Raw genomic sequence first — 16925 nt, 5'->3', positions numbered from 1 at the left:
CAGTGTGTATGTGCACAATTTAAAGCAAAGCAGTGTGTATGTGCACAATTTCAAGGAAAGCAGTGTGCATGTGCACAATTTCAAGGAAAGCAGTGTCTATGTGCACAATTTCAAGGAGAGCAGTGTCTATGTACAGAATTTCAAGGAGAGCAGTGTCTATGTGCACAATTTGAAGGAGAGCAGTGTGTACGTGCACAGCTTTCCCTATATTCTCCCACAGGCATCTGCTGTCAGCCAGTATCACAGCCAGGATATTGGACTGGATGGCCATTGATCTGATCCTGCACAGCCACTCATGTGGTTTTGCTTCCTTTAATCTAGAAAAACATCCAACATTTTTCTTTATGAGACAGTATAGCATCAACACACTCGAATTAGATCAGCAATTTTGATTGATAACTTAGTTTACTTTCCAATTGGATAAGTGTATCATCAGAAGCATCAGTAATCTATCCCTTCTGTACTATGTCCTGATTACAAACAGTGTAAAAGGAAACAATTTCAGCAGCAAATGAAAAGAGATGAAAGTAACAGATGCCCTGCTAAGGGCATTACTTTTAAGAGACAAAAGTATTTTGATCATCATTGTAAATGTGGTTGGTCTTCAAAAGAAAAAGGTACCACAGCTGCCTTATGATTAAAAGTCATGTCATAGTTGCCATTGATTTTTCTGGCTCTTTACTGTTTTTCACATCAGGCTCCTACCTACCTCTTCAGAAAGTACAGCATTTGTGATGTTAAAAACAATACATAAAAAATAAAGTAGCAGCTAAATTGTCAATATACTTAGCATCTGTAATAACACTTCCAAAGCACACAGAGCACAGAGCACCCACAGACACCAAAGTTCTAACAAAACACTGACTGATTCTAATCCTTTATCATCACTGAACGAGGAAAGGCTGAATTGTTTCCAGGCTTCAGTTACACAACCTTTCAGAGAAGCAGGAGGCAGAAATAATAAGGTAAAAATGTTCAAAGATTTTGTTCATATATGGTCTCATAAGAGCTGGATACAGGCAAACAACAGAGGCCTAAATGCATATCCCAAATCCCAAATCCCACAACCACTCGGTGTAAATACAAGAAGAGTGTTATCTCCTCCTCCTACAGCATTTGTCTGTATGTTATTTCTTCTGAAAAACTGCTGGGAAAGTACAGCTCCAGAGGTTTTTAGAGAATGGGCAAATGAAGGACATATTAAATATATATATGTATGTATGTATATATATGTGTGTGTATACACATATATATATATATATATATATATATATATATATATATATAAAACTTTTATGGAAGGGCATTTCCTATCAAGGGGTTTTTCTCAAAGCCTCATTTCCTTGGCCCCTCTCTTTTCACAATATCAGGGTATGCTCTTCCTCCACTATCAGCTTTTTCAAAAGGTTCTAAAGTAAACCTTAGTGTAGCAACACTGTGGGGTTTGTGCAGCTAAGTCCTAAAATATTTTTAGGATTTTTTTTATTTTACAGCAGGGAGGTTTCAAAAACAAAGAAGGCTTTTAATCATTACTAGCAATTAATATAATTTCTGTCTAAATGCATTTGCAGGATAACTCACAGAAATCAGTCCTATTCAACATTAATAAGCTCTGCATGTAATTATGTTGATTTTTCCTATACTGAAAAAATTTATTTTTTTAAGATCACTTATAATGGTAATACATATCTGCAATTGGATCCTGGGAAAAAATCCAAATACTAATGATTTTTTTTTTTTTAAATATAGGAATATCTTGTTTTGTCAAGTTAATTTAATCAGTGTAAATATATCAAGCAATTGAAAAAATACAGAGTAGAACAATTACTTCAGTGAGACAGTGCATTTATCATAAAAAGGAAATCCTTATTACAAGTATCTGGTAATTGTAATACCAAATAGCTCTAATACAAGCAATCACTGAGGCTTTTTTTTTATTCAAAATAAGTTTAAGCACATGAGACTTTCTCTACAGTTCAAATATTAGAGGGATTATGCCCTACACTTCAGGATGTCACTTCTGACAAAACCACATTCAGCAACAACCAAAAATCCTTCAATCTTGGATAACTAAATAATCAACCCACTGTTATTTCTCTTTAAAGTCCACTAATATTTGTAAATTATTTTTCTTTGTCTTCATAAGGCAAGGACACAAGAGACATCAAAAACACTCTGTCAAGAAAGATTTAAAAAGATAGCAGGGCAAGGCCTCGTGGTGGGAAAGTCAGGTCAGACTGCGATGCCCAGAGCTGTCACAAAAATTCCCTCTTCAATCCCTACAGCTCAGCAAAGGGTTGTCTTTGCATTACAAGACACAAATATACAAACACACAGCACAAAAGGCACAGCAATCAGAGAAGTGTTTCCCAGAAGTACAAAACAGCATCCTAAACAAGGAGAAATTAAAAACTCACCATCACTGAGATCTTGCAGAAGGTTTTCTTGGCATGAAAAGTCCAGCTTCACTTTAATGTTTACAGTGAATGTTGCAATCTTTCCAGGTTTCAGAGGGAACTGGGAAAGGGTATCTTCTAGATTCCAACTCAGGAACTCCCCATACAGCTTCTCTGTATCAAAATAAGGAAATATTTCATGAACATAACCCCTGCATTAATGAAGTTTCAGTTTAGAACTGTTGTAAAGAGTATTAATGTTGTCACGTTCTGCTTAAAATATTCAGAATGAAGGTATTAAAAATTAATGTAACACTAGAAAGACAGAGAAGTTACTGGGTACTGACACTGAATCGGAAGCATGCAGATCACAAAGCTCAAAACATAAATTTGAGTGAAGATCACTACCAGAAAAAAAACATTGCACAATAGGCACCATTAAATATACACTTCAAATGCAGCCTGAAGGCGTGCTAAAAGTTCATGTAGTTTTGAATCATACAAACTTGAACCCAGGAAGTGTCACATCAGTGCAGAGAACATTTCATCAAAATATTACACCAAACTAAATCAGTTAAATTTCTGAAGCACATGTAACATCATTATTTAGTTACTTATTGAGCAATGGAGAGGTTTAAAAAGCCTATTTGTTTTAATTTTTTTTATAAAGTCCTTTCTTAAAGCTGAGAAGTATAAAGTACACAAGACCCAAACATGAAGGATGCTGCCAGACAGGATTAATCTGTTTTAAAAGATATTTGTTTAACGAATTATTTATCAGTGGTCTACATCAGCTGGGGCATCTGTAATTATTAGCTCCTCTCTCCTAAGCCCAACATAATATGAGGAAAAAAACCCCAATATTTACTGTTCATCAATACTGGGTGGGGGTTTCTGTTCTGGCCAGGGTCAACTACCCCATCCACAAATTCATTAATATTTGCAAGACCATGTAACGCTAAACACTACAAAAAGAAGTCTATTAATACATAAAATAAGCATGATGGTTTGACTGGGAGAATCCTAAAACTATATTTATTAATTTATTGTAGCAAAGCATATTATCTGCAATGTACACTGGAGAATTCTTCTAAAGGCTCAATTAAACACCATTTGAGCACAGCTTTGCAAAACAGGGACCACTGAAAGTCACACAGTTCATCTCTACTTCATCCCAGGCTACTGGATTTAAGGGCACGTTGATCTGAGGCATCTCAGAACCTTTCCAAAACCATCACTCAAGAGTCATGTGTGAGAAAACAGGATGGGCAGACTGCCCAAACAACTACAACCTAGAACAAAGGATCTCTCTCAAAAAAAAATTAGAATTCCAAATTATGTTGATTTGCTCAGAAACAACTGTCCCCCTTCTAGTGAAGGAGGGGAAAAAAAAGAGAATATTTTTTCATTAACTACCTAAACAACAGCCTTGCCTGAAATATATTTTTCTCACAGACCATCAGGTGTTGTCTTGTGCCTTTCCACATCAAATCAATAGTACAGACTTCTTTATAAGGACAAAGATGAGGTAAAAATAAAAAAATCCTAATAATTATGTCCCTAAAGTCACCTCCATCTCATCTAATGATTTAGCTGTAACGATATCACTATTCTGATTTTCTTCTATTTTCAAGAAAAAAAAGGGGCTCAGTAAGTACAGCAATCTCTATACCCTTTTCCTGACAAGTAGAAAACCAATATACTGAAGGAATGTTTTCCCTCAGCATGAAGAATGAAGGACATATACCAAGCACTTGAGCACCAAACTGTTTCCAAAATGTGTTTTCATTAACTAGATTTATTTGAAGATACTACAAGTAAAAAGACTTTTGAAGTGAGAATAGCCCTTGCAGATACTCTCTAATTAACACCTGTAATTACAACAGAAGATCTAAATGCCTGAGCCAAAAGTTAAGCTGCAGAGAATAATCTTGTTTAGGTTTATCTGACACTAGTTTACAGTTTAATAATGTTCACCTTGTTCAGGAATCACTATTACAGTAAATTATACTTTGGCTTCAGGTCTTTCAGTTCAGTGGGAGACTAATTTGGGGCAAGCCTGCATTCAGTTCTTTCTCGAGTCCCAAAGTTGTGTTTAGCAAACACCTGATGATACAAGCAATTGTTAGTCAAGAGCTTATTTCATCATTTTACTGGATACTAAATCACTAAAATTGTAACAAATACCATATAACAGCTTACCCACAACCCAATTTTAGCCTACTCTAAGCCAATCTAACTCTTAATAGATTTTAAAGTCTGCCAAAAAAAAAAAAAAATCCACGCTGACATTTTGTATAGAGAAACTCAATAGAAAGGTCTTTTGAAATCACAAGAACCTCAATTCCTCAATTCTTTTCAATCTTAAGTCCCCTGGTAAATCTGGCTTTTTGCACCCCAAAATAACCATCAGTTCTGAATGCACAGGCATTGGTATTTATACACCTTAACTTCCCCAAGACCTGGTAGACAGCAATGAACCTGCAGGACTTGTTACATTCTTCACAATGTAAATGTATCCAGCAGAGTCTCCTCTTGAAAATTAGCAACTATCCCTAACAGGAGAGAAAAAATGCTCTAAATTCATGAACCATTCGCTCTAATGAGTGGAAAAAAGAGTTAGTAAGAATCATGCAAGATCCTGATCTCAGTCAGTCGGTGGGGACAGAGAGGAAAAGATTTGAGCTGGGAAACCCAGACAGTGAAACCAGGGCAGCTGGATGGGGCTGGATTACCCACACTCCTTGTCCTGCCTTCATAAGGATGTTTGGACTGACTGGACAAAAGTCTTGCCTGCATTCACCACTCTCCATGGAACACAACCCCACTCCAATTTGAGTTTATTTTCTTTAGCAAAAAAAAGGTAAATAGATCTATTCCAGGACATTCACAGTTCTTCAAATGGGTTGCCTGGACCTCAGAGCAGACTTTTCATTTATGGCCTGGCACAGCAGAACAGCTGAGGCTGTGGGTAGATGTGTTCAAAGACCACAGGAAGAATACAGGTGAACTTATTTCTCTACTTAAATTCCAGAGGTCAGTCACTTCTAAGAAAGGTCAGTGAGGTTTTCCTTCCTGATTCAGGCTCATTCAGCATGTGTAGCTGGTCTAAAGCTAAGAATGCCTGGTGTGCTCTTCTCAGGGCCTCAAGATGAAAACATCAATGTTACATTTGCCCCTGAATGGATCAAATAGTTGGGTTCTCAAAGCCTTTGGACTGCACTCCCTAATTGAGACATAACAAGCCTCTGACAAGAGTTGACTGGAGCCAAAGGGTGGGAAAGGCATTCAGCTTTTCATGTCATCTTTCCAAAAAAAGGATTGAACTGGTGAGAGACAATACGAGGTAACACAGAGTTCACCTTGACAGCGTGTATGTGTGATGTCCAACCCACAGACACCACAGCCTGGCAGACTGAGTGGTGCAATGAGACACCAAGAGCCATGACAGACGTGTCCATTGTGGCAGCATGACAAGTCCCTTTTGCTGATGTGCCTCAGGACCTGCTCCAATAACATGCAGCTGCTAAAGGACTCAAAAACCCTGTGATATCCTCTCTGAACTGCACAGGGTGAGCTGCAAGTTCTGCTCATTTATCTGAGGGCCAGAGTGGAAAACCCAGAGAACTGAACCTGAAAGTAACAGAAGAGAGGAAGTAAGGGAAATCAAGTGTGAAAGTCTGATCTTCAGAGGTTCTCATTAGCAAAACACCACTGAAAACAATGCCAGAAGAGTCAGCTTCCTCCAGAAAAGCGACTGACTGTAACAGCTAACATAACAAATGAGGGAGGTCGGGTCACTGATCCCATCCAGTAATTCCAACAACAGCAAAAGAGAATATTTGCTATTTTGCAGCATTCATCTTTGTGCTAAAAGTTGTGGCCCCAGAAAGAAGGTAGGGAAATGGCGGGCAGGCAGGCAGCCCTGCAGCAGCTGCCAGAGATTTACGAGGAACTGCCAAGGCTGAAAGAACCAAAGCAAATCAGGTGAAACAAGGGATGACTGAAAGCTCTTTTTATTTTGCTGAAATCAGACAACCTCTCATGGGCTTCCAAGGTGGCAGGCAAGCCATGGTCAGGCAGATGAAAGGGTCTAACAGCTCTCAAGAAGATCTTGAGCAGCTTAAATCACAGGCACATTTCAGCTGAGGACTAGTAAAGAACATCCAAGAGAAAACTTCTTAACACACTACAGACAGTCCATAAGCATCTGTATATGCTCCCAACTTCATGTGTGGTATCAGGAGTTTGTGTTGCTATCAGAGATGGTTTAATGTTGTACCCCCATTAGTTCCAGGCATGTGGCATTCACCAAAAGCAGCTGCTGATGCTACAAATCTTTAGTTCCCAATTTATGATCATAACTAAAATGGAAGAGAGCCCATGAAAAAAGGCAAAGGTCCATCCCCAACACATGAATGACACTGACCTGTTGGAACGAGTCCAGAGGAGGCCACTGGAGCCCCTCTGCTCTGGAGACAGGTTGGGAGAGCTGGGGCTGCTCAGCCTGGAGGAGAGAAGGCTCTGGGTAGATCTTAGAGCCCCTTCCAGTATCCAAAGGGATACAAGAGAGCTGGAGAGGAACTTTGAGGGCATGGAGTGACAGGACAAAGGGGAATGGCTTCCAACTGACAGGGAGCAGGTTTAGATTGGATACTGGGAAGAAATTCTTTACAGGTGAGGGTTGTGAGGCCCTGGCATAGGTTGCCTGGAGGAGCTGTGGCTGCCCCATCCCTGGAAGTGTTCAAAGTCAGGCTGGATGGGGCTTGGAGCAACCTGGTCTAGTGGAAGGTGTCTCTGCCCATGGCAGAGGGGTTGGATCTTTAAGGTCCCTTCCCACCCAAAACCATGTAATGATTGATTCCATGATCCTCTGTAACACCTACATGCAATCACATTAGAAATAACATAATTATTACATGCTTAATGTGGACCATCAGTTCTTTGCCATGGGCAGCCTTTTCCAGCACTTCACACTGTACCCACAACACAGTCGTGCAAAAAGTTACACTTATTTCAGGCTGTATTTTCCTCCATTAACATGGCTCACCTTGAGCAGACAGTTCCAAATACAGGGGTGCATTTCACTTCTGTGAGACAGTGCAAAAAACTGAAGATTCTGCCTGACAGGACCTAGGATCAGCTAATCCCAAGTTCTGCTTTCAAAAGAAGGTTAAGATGATTTCCAGCGGTCCCTGCCCATATGGACATTTATGATTCTGTGATTCTGATGGCAGAGTTCTCACACTCTCTGAACAAGTATCACTCAGTGCATCTCAAAACTCACTCTCATTTCTCTTTTTCTGAGACAGTGATTCAAGTGTTATGTTTTTTGAGGATGTATGCTTACAGCTTATTAATCAGAAATTTTCCTTCTTCCGATAAAGAAACATTTCATATAGAGAAAAATAATACAGGATCCAGTACAATTAGAAGTTTTACTAAGCTCATAGCTGAGTCTATCAACTCTTCTCCTTTTTCTCCATTGTTTTTAACAAAAGTTGTACTGGAGAGATGATTTTAAAGTTGACATGAGTCTCTTTCTCAACATTCTGAACCAATTAACTGTGTAACATTCTGTACAAAGGGTCTGAATAACATGTGACTCGTGAGCCCATATATTCCAACATTTAATACATTTCATTACATGACATTCTCCATTTGAGTGCTCTCTTTGGTCCTTCCATCCCATACATCCAGCACCCGGCACAGGAGGAGCATGCTGGAATTACTGAAATAAGAACAGTAAGTCATCATACATTTCCACTTGTAAAATTATTCCTGGCAACAAGTCTCAGATTGAAAATCTATTTTGAGATGATTGGCAACTCCTATTCTCTCAGGTTGCAGAGAAGAGGATACTCTGTTATAAAAAAAGTCATGAGCTTGAATACTGAAATGAACAAAAATCACAAGGTATCACACTGCATCTTAATGCTCTGGCACTGACAGAATAAAACCTGCAATAAAATAAGGTATTTCTACTGTCAGTAAAGATTATGTTGCTTGTCACCTGTAGTTCTTCTGTTAATATCATTCTCATAACAGTGTCTCAGAGGACAAACCAAAAAAAATAAAATACATCACAAAACAAAAGCAGGATTCACCTATCAGACTACTTTTTAATACTAACATGGAAAGAGTATTTAAAGAGAATTAAGTGTACACAGGGAATGTGCTGTATTTCTTCCACAGCTTCAATTATTCTTTTAACTCACAACAGCTTGTTTTATTTATTGCCTTGCCTTTTCAAGTCTTCTATCCCATTTTTTTCTTATTGCTCACTGAGTAAGAGAGAAATATGCTTATTTACTTCCACTCCCTCAAGTAGGACAACATTACTGCTAATGGTAATTTATTTAATGAACTAATCAGCATATTTAGACATAAGGAGAAAATAATTTAGACACAATATTCTTCCTCTTCACTAGCTATTGCCTGAGGAATTTCTCCCCAAGTAATACTAAAAAGAAATACAGATTTCCAAAAAGCAGGTGACCTTTTGGCACACAGATGGTTCTACAATTTCTTTCATTTTCTTTCTATATTTTCTTACATTCTCTTTCATTTCTACAGAAAAATTGAACTGAATTATATTAGTTCTGTAACAAGGACTATGATATTTAGTCTAAACTGAGCTGGAAGTATAAAACAACTAGTTCTCCTTTTATTAGAGAAGTGATCACTATTACTTCTAAATATATACCAGCATACACACCTTTGGTGTTGACTGTTTTTGCTGTGACCTCCAGTTTCTCCAGTGGTTCTGTTCCAATATTTTCTAATTTAATGATGAGCTGCTGAGTCTCTCCATTGTAAAGCTGGACAGACACATTAGTGGAGATTTCATCCCCTGAAGAAGGCTGAAGAGTATGAGCAGACCTACAAAATGTGACACACAGACAAACAAAATACTGTGAGGAAAATGTTAAAAGCCTGTTCAAGTTACTCTGTTAACTATTCTTTGAAGACTCAGAAACTACAGCTCTGAAACTCTGAAGATTAGATATAATTTTCCATTCTCATTTAAGCCAGGGTCATTTTTTAAAACAAAAGTTAATAATTTATGCATAAGACAAGTCGGATTTCAAACAGTATAAAATATGTATTCCTAACTGTGAAAGCTGGTTAAAACTGCTGCAGAAACTGTAAGAAAGGGAAAAGAGGGGAAAAAAAAAAAAAGGAAGAGCAGGTCATTACAATGAGCAGTTTCAGTGGACAGTGCAGGGCATGGACCTCATGGGAGAAATTCCCTGCGTGAAAGGTGAAATAGTGACTAGAAATGAACTCTTTAGAGCAGGAAGGAGGTTGCAGAACAAGACAGATGGGTAGAGGTTTCTACTGGATTTTTTGTGCCAATGCAAAGTGGTCAGAAGGACATAGGGACAAAAGCTACTGAGATTAATGACCAATAAATCCGTTGGTAAACCCGGGTTCAGTAATTTCCCTTGGCAGGTATTCCTGCTGTCCTTCCCTTCCACTCTGTCCTCCCTTCCCACGAGATGAGCAGCCTCCACAAACAGGAGCAGATTTCAGTCTTTCAGAGCACATCCATGACAAGGACTCGAAAGGGGGATCTTTTGATCATTTCAAATGTACTGTCAGGGATCGTTATCATTGCAGCACTCTGGAATCCGGGCGTGTGGAGGGACAGGAAAGAAGGAATTTCTCCCCTCACGCTTAGACAAAAGTATCAGGGAATTGCATCCAAAAAAGCAAAACAAATGGTGCTGTCAATTGCTGTATAAGTGGACATGTATTTATTAGTGATTCTTCTTCTGGATAGAATATTTTTCTCTCTTTTTCTTTCTTCTGTAATAATTACATCTGCACTAATAATGATTCCTGGATGGGATTGGTAACACACGGGATTTACAAACAGTAAATTCTTATTACTTATTCAAACGAATAAAGTCTTATGGACTCCTCTTTGCCCATAAACAAGGTTTTGAGCATAACAGCATTGCACAGTTATTACAGTATATTAGGAAGTACTCAGCAAGAGAAAAACCTCTAACACATGGCACACTGGCCTGCAGCTTCCAAACTTTCTGTTCTCGTGAAAATAACTGATATTTGTCCTAGTTTATCCATACTAGAAGTCTTTAATTATTTTATTTATAAATTTGCCATTTCCTTCCTTCAATTTTCTTACTTTATAGATTTTTTCCATCAAGACTGTTTTACCCAGTATTATAATAATTCAATATATTAATAATATATATGGCACATATATATTTAATATATGGCACAAATACATTTATTAATTCATAAATAATCTGTATATAATCTATAAAAAATTATAGATACATATAACAATGAAAGAAATATAGAAACAAAATTATTCCCAACACATAGCAAACTTCATTGCAGCTCCTGCTAAACTGTGCTTATTTAATTGATCTCCCATGACACAGATCAAGAAAAAAATATTTTACAGTTCTAACAAGACATTATGGTCTGCCTAGGAAGGCCTGGAATTACTATTGATATGACTATTCCCCCAAAATTGACTATTAGTTGACTATTAGGTCAACTGCTGAAGAAATTATAGACAGTTATAAACCCTTGTCATTTCAAACAAACCTTTTCCTACATACCAGCAGTTTCTCCTACAATGAAGCAAGGCAATAAATACAGTAGTAAGATTATCTCAAATACTTCAAAAATAAATACATTTTGCAAAAAATTAAGAAAAGTCAGCTCAGCTCCAGCAGATAATGTTCAGCAGATTGTCAGCTGAACATATACTGAGAAAGAGCAGATATTATACACATTTAAGAATATTTGCAAGTCCCTCTGTATTTCAATAGCCAATATTAATTTTGATTACAGCCAAACCACACAAATTCAATCTCTAGCAGAATTTTTAGAGGGAATTTACCAACATATAACCCAACTGCAGCATTTTATTATTTTGCTGTCTTCATTAGGGTATTACTTTCATAGTTTTGTAATACAGTGCCATCAACATGGCCCATCCCACACCAGGAAAGAAGAATCCAGCATGGAAAAATCAGAAAGTCATTGTGAAGAACACAGTAAAATAAATTTAAAGAAATTTACACATATATACACACATATATAACTCTTTGTATCATACAATACTGATGATCATCCTAAGGATCATAAACAGAGCTGGGATTTTCCAAACAATAGAACAACCCCTGTGGTACTTGAGCTATTAAGGCTGTAAGTTACAAAAGGCTGTTTTCTGCTCCACAGCTAAAAGGAATATTGTTTAAAAAAGAAAAAACATAACAAAAGAAAAAATACCATGAAACTCTGTACTTTTACAACTCTTTGCCAAACAGTAGATGAATGGTAGGACTCTAAGATATCATGATCAACATGTAGCTTAGTAGGTGAATGCTCTTGCACCTTGAAGAGCTTCAGAAATGGAACTGAATCAGTGCCTCACCGGGTGTCTCCAAAATCCAGGAATTAGTCAGGCACATTCTTCACAAAAAACCAAAAAACTCACAAAACCCACACCAACAACCCACATGTGGTACTACTGTGTCCTTTTGGGTGAGTGTATAAGGAAGGTATTTTAGTTGATTCTTCCTGTACCTCTAAACCCTATTTCTTCTGTATTATGGTATTGAGTTTGGGCCCCTCCTGAACCACGGAAATATTGATTTATTGAAGCAAGTCCAGAAGAGGGTTGTCAGAATGATGACAAGGTCAGAGCATTACACAGGAGTTCAGGTTCAAAGAGCTGGCTTTGTTCCATTTGAAAAAAAAAGATCTAACATGGATTACCTCTTCGAGATTTTATGAATTTGTAGTCTTTAAGGGATTAGTTCTTTTAAAAGCATGACTTTAATAATGACTAACCTTACACTCCCTCAGTTAATTAAATCTCAAAATATTTTCTATGAAATTCTATGGTTTCAGGAAGTGAAAAAAAAAAGGTTTATATTCTAGACTAAATAGCACAGGTATAGTTTATGCCTTAGTTTACTAAATCACTGATTGTATATGATTGAGGTTTTATTCCGCATGTGAGTAACATTTAGATAAAACCACATAAAATCACCATTCAACCTAATTTCTCACCTTGGAAGGGAGGTGCTGATCTGCAGCCTTGGCAAAGCTGGAATGACTTCAACAGTGCAGCCATTGGTCTTTACTCCTGGCAGATTGTCCAGAAGGCAATCACTGAAGACTCCAAAAACTGAAGTATGGTAACCTGATGTTTAGAAGAAAACACCAGCATGTGGTGAATTTTATTTTTTTCTTGAAAGGTCTAAAAGTACTCAGATTACTGGGAGACTCTTCACAGCACACAAAATACATACAAGGTTCATTTATAGCCACACAATGACATACAAACAACACACATGTACAGCTCTGCACCTGTGACATGTCAAATAAAAGAAATTGTTAAGAGCCTGTGATTTTTGTGCATTCAGTGCATTAGGGTAAGTTCTGTGGAATTTTTCACAAGATCAACATCACAAGTTACAGTATAGAGACCACTATTTTATACCTCATCACCAATTCACTGGTGCACATAAAACATGTTACCCTTCAACATATGTTAACAATTTCCTATTTCCTCCAAAAAATAGTTATAGGAAAGAATCTCAACTGTGTCCAGAAGGATAAAAGAATCCTAAAGGAAATTATTAGGGAAAAAAATATACATGCATACACACAGAGACACCTGCCACGAAAGACCAAAACTTACCCTCTAAAATTTCAATTTAGTAGAAAAGTACCTCTGCACCCAATTCCTTACCAGGCAATATTTATGAGCTATATCTGAAGGAAAATTTGATACATTGACACACAAACAGCTGGCAAGTACCAAAATCAACTCCTCTACTCGCAGCACATTTTTAGTATGTGGGACTAAAAGCAGAAAACTACAGCACGAATGTTCTGAATGCTTTGATGCTGTTCTGTATTTACTGAAATAGTTTCTGGAAAAAAAAAATCAAATGAAAAATCATTTTACGAGCAGACAAAAAAGCACTTAAGAAAAACTCAGCGAGAACAGAGTTTCTTCAAGTTCAAAGCCATCCTCTTGTAGCGTTTAGCTTTATTAAAATGGTTCTTGTCCTGTAAATTTGGATTCCAGGAACACATACCTAAAATTTTTTGTTGGTAAGATGATTCAGTCCTACTATGTGATGAATCCATCATCTCCATACATACCTCCTTTTCTAGGAGACTCAGTTGCTCATCTTCTGAAAAAGCTCTTAAATTTTCTTACTTACTACAAACAGAGTTTTATTTAGGCTCATTAATGAAACGATATCTCGACTGCAATAGACTACACACACAGGCTAAATTGTTTCTACAAAAGCAATCTGCAAAAATTTCTGTAATCTTGCATGAACGCGATTAATTAAGAAAAAGAGAACCGCAAGATTATCTTCTGCATTCTCAGGAAAAAGTTCAAGTAATCCTCCTCAGAAGCTTTCCAAATGAAAGCATTAATAAAGGGGAGTTGGAGTTCATTATCCTTCCCCTCTCATAGATGAGATACTGTAAGAATGTGTTTGTTACTGCTGCTGCAACCAAGTGATTTATCAGGCTGTTTTTAATGAAGTCTAGCACAGAAAAGAGCTGTCCTTTTTTCTTGCTTTTTTTCTTTTACTTACTGAGGAGAATTCAGAGTGGGGAATGCATACATGGCATAGAAACTCATGCAATCCACAGGGGGGTAAAACATGAGTTGTTTTGCTCAGGAAAGAGTGACTGGAGACATCCCTTACCATTGACAGTGATCTGCCCAGTGGTTTGGGGAACACCAACAAGAGTCACAGGATAGAGACCGGATTCTGCTGGCAGGGAAAGAGCTGCAGGAAGAGATTCGAATTCCACTCCAGTTGTCAAGAGACCCTGAAAAAGCCACATTGCACAGATAAATCCATTATGATACACACTTACCTTTTTATGCTATATACTTATATTTTAATCCCTTGCTTTGCATCACCCAAAATTTTATGATTTATTCCAATTTGCTCACAGCAGTTATTTTGGGTTCGAGGTTGCAGTGACTGCAGTGTGCAGCCAGATTTGTATTCAACAGGGAAACGAGTTTCAGGATCTGAGGTGGGAATGATGTATGAAACACTAATAAAAATTAATACCCAAGCATAGCAAAAAGAATCAGTGATATCACCTGCACGGTGCTGTTTTGTGCCTACGTTTAATCATACCTGTGACCTTACTTATGCATTTGATATATTTTGGACAGTGGAAATCAAACACCAACAGCAGCTCTTGCTTAGCTTTAATTACCCAGCCAGAAAATATTTTCTATCGGGAAAAACATTTACTATTTACAGATAACAGAGCAAGTCTAGCTTTACTGTCCAGCCTAAACATTTCAGTGAGTTGGAATAAGGCATTCATTTTGCTAAATTGATCCCCCCTCAAGCCTAGATGCCTGCAGTTACTCCCTAAGTGTCAGAGAAATCTTTCAGCATCCTAAATTTAAAACATAGCACGAAACAAGAAATGAAGCAGAAAAAAAAATGTATTTAAGAAACTTTTAACCACAGCATTATTGTCCTTAGTAGGTTGGAGCTTTTCTTTAAGCTCAGTTAATGAATTTAAGATGCTTGAGCACAGAATGTGCTGTTACAAGTAGGAAATTTAATGCTGGAAAGCATGTAAATCCAAGTTACTGTTTGTTTTTATATACACATATATATTTATTTTTATGTTTAAATAAAGATGCTACACAAATATCTCCACCAATTAATGCAGCAAACACAACTGGATAAAGTCTCAGCTTCATGACAACTCAGAACTCTGTGAAAGAGGAACCTTTTATTTTTGTAAAGACAGATGAAAAAGCTCATGGTTTGAGCCACAGAAAAACTCAGAGCTGAAGACTGAAAAAGAAGTTCAAGCAGCAGCAACATTACCTGCACAGTGTCAGAATACCAGCTTTGCTTCCCTCTGAAAACACCTCTGACTGCCTGGTTTATAATTCAACTGAGTTTTAAAGGCTGAACCTCTGCTGCTCCTGTCAGCTCTAAAGGGAGGCCAACCCTCTCTGTTTCTAGTTCTCAATTACAAATTAGGATAATTGACACTTGTATAACAAGTACTTAAAGAAATGCAAATGGCACTACCAGAATTACCCAGCCAGTGACTGACACTGACCTGTCCTGGACATGAAGTCTTCAATGGCCTGACTCTCACTGGGACTAACCACCAGTAACTCTCCTTCAAGGAATTCCTAGATAGGAACCAAAATCAAGCCACCAGCACTCAAAAACTGAACGAAATTGAAAGCCATTCTCAGAATTTCTTCTCTCCTTGGAAGGCAGTGCCTTCTGCAAAACTGACAAACTATTCTCTATGTAACAACTGAAGGAAATGCTTTTCACCTAAGATTTTTAACAGCAAGGTTCTAAACACACCAGAAGCTTGAGAAAGTAAACCAAGCAGGTTTGACAGGTTCTTAATTTCTCTTCTACTCAAGATCTGAAGTCATCAAGATTATAATATATCCAAAAGCTATAAAATCTTTCATTCTAGCAGTTATTTCTTTGTGGGCTTGACATTGTTGAGGCAACACTGAATTCAACCAAAGCTACTCTTGCTTTGTGGAAAGCTGAGTTAGAGAACTCTATCTGCTGCACAAAATGCAATTTCATCATTTTACTTGAGTTATAAGGAAATACTCTGTCAAACCCCCGTTTCTACTGAATTTTCATTTTCTTCCAGTTTCATGTGGAGACTTGAGCTGTCAGAAACAATCCACAAAAACATAAGTAAAACCTAATTTTAGCTTCCTATATATTCACCATCCTGTGTATGAGAGCACTGACACTTTGATTTCCACATTAATCCTTCCAGTGGGATTCACCCCACAGAAAAAGGGTGAACATTCACACTTTAATACTGAGGTAGCCTCAGCCTTCATGCCAATTGTTCTGCTTTTGCTTTGGCTGAAGCAAATCTTAGAACATAAACAAAAGGTGACCCCCCCCACACACTCAGAAACTCACTTTTGGAACAGGTAAAGGTGGTTTTGTAAGGTTATTTTAGTCAAAAAAACCCCTGAATTATCACTTAGCCAAGTATTCAAATACATTTTAATTATTCAGGATTCACCTCAACTAAAAACTTTCATCCAAGGACTTAAAGTCCCACAAAATCAATGATTAAAAAAAAACCCCTCCAATGTCTCATTTACTATCAGCTACAGCAAATGTAAATAAACAGAACTGAGAGGGCCCCCTAAGTATTATCTAAAGCAAATCAGGAAAACAAAGATTTTCTGGAGAACAAACACAATACAAATGCCAAAACACCTCCACTAAGCACATACTATGCCTGGACTAGAAACTAAAGAGCTTCAAGTGCATTAATACAAAAAGGAGAAGGCAGCATTTGTTTCCCTCATTTTTAGTTTTACTGTTCAGTAAAACTTCCAGTTTTTAAAACTAAAGATATTAAGAAAGCATTCAAACTCACTGAAATGGAAAAAAAAATCAATATAAACATCAACTAGGCTTCAGACTTACAGACATAAATTGAAATCAAGATACTTAC

General features: G+C 37.4%; 1 protein-coding gene across 9 annotated transcripts in view; it reads right to left on the bottom strand.

Moving 5' to 3' along the window:
- The window catches only part of TRAPPC9 (trafficking protein particle complex 9), a 457529-nt gene that overhangs the window by 382259 nt on the left and 58345 nt on the right, over positions 1-16925 (bottom strand). For all 9 annotated transcript variants that reach the window (XM_027645593.1, XM_027645592.1, XM_027645594.1 and 6 more), the window contains 4 exons: positions 14126-14252; positions 12459-12591; positions 9115-9278; positions 2418-2570 (listed from right to left, as the gene is read on the bottom strand). In XM_027645593.1, the coding sequence (XP_027501394.1) occupies positions 2418-2570; positions 9115-9278; positions 12459-12591; positions 14126-14252 (577 nt within the window). The remainder of the gene's footprint in view (positions 1-2417; positions 2571-9114; positions 9279-12458; positions 12592-14125; positions 14253-16925) is intronic.

The sequence above is a fragment of the Corapipo altera genome, unplaced genomic scaffold (genome assembly GCF_003945725.1).
Source record: "Corapipo altera isolate COAL_440 unplaced genomic scaffold, ASM394572v1 51, whole genome shotgun sequence".
NCBI lineage: Eukaryota > Metazoa > Chordata > Aves > Passeriformes > Pipridae > Corapipo > Corapipo altera.
The sequence above is the reverse complement of the archived record's forward strand: the minus strand, read 5'-3'. Positions and strand labels throughout refer to the sequence as shown.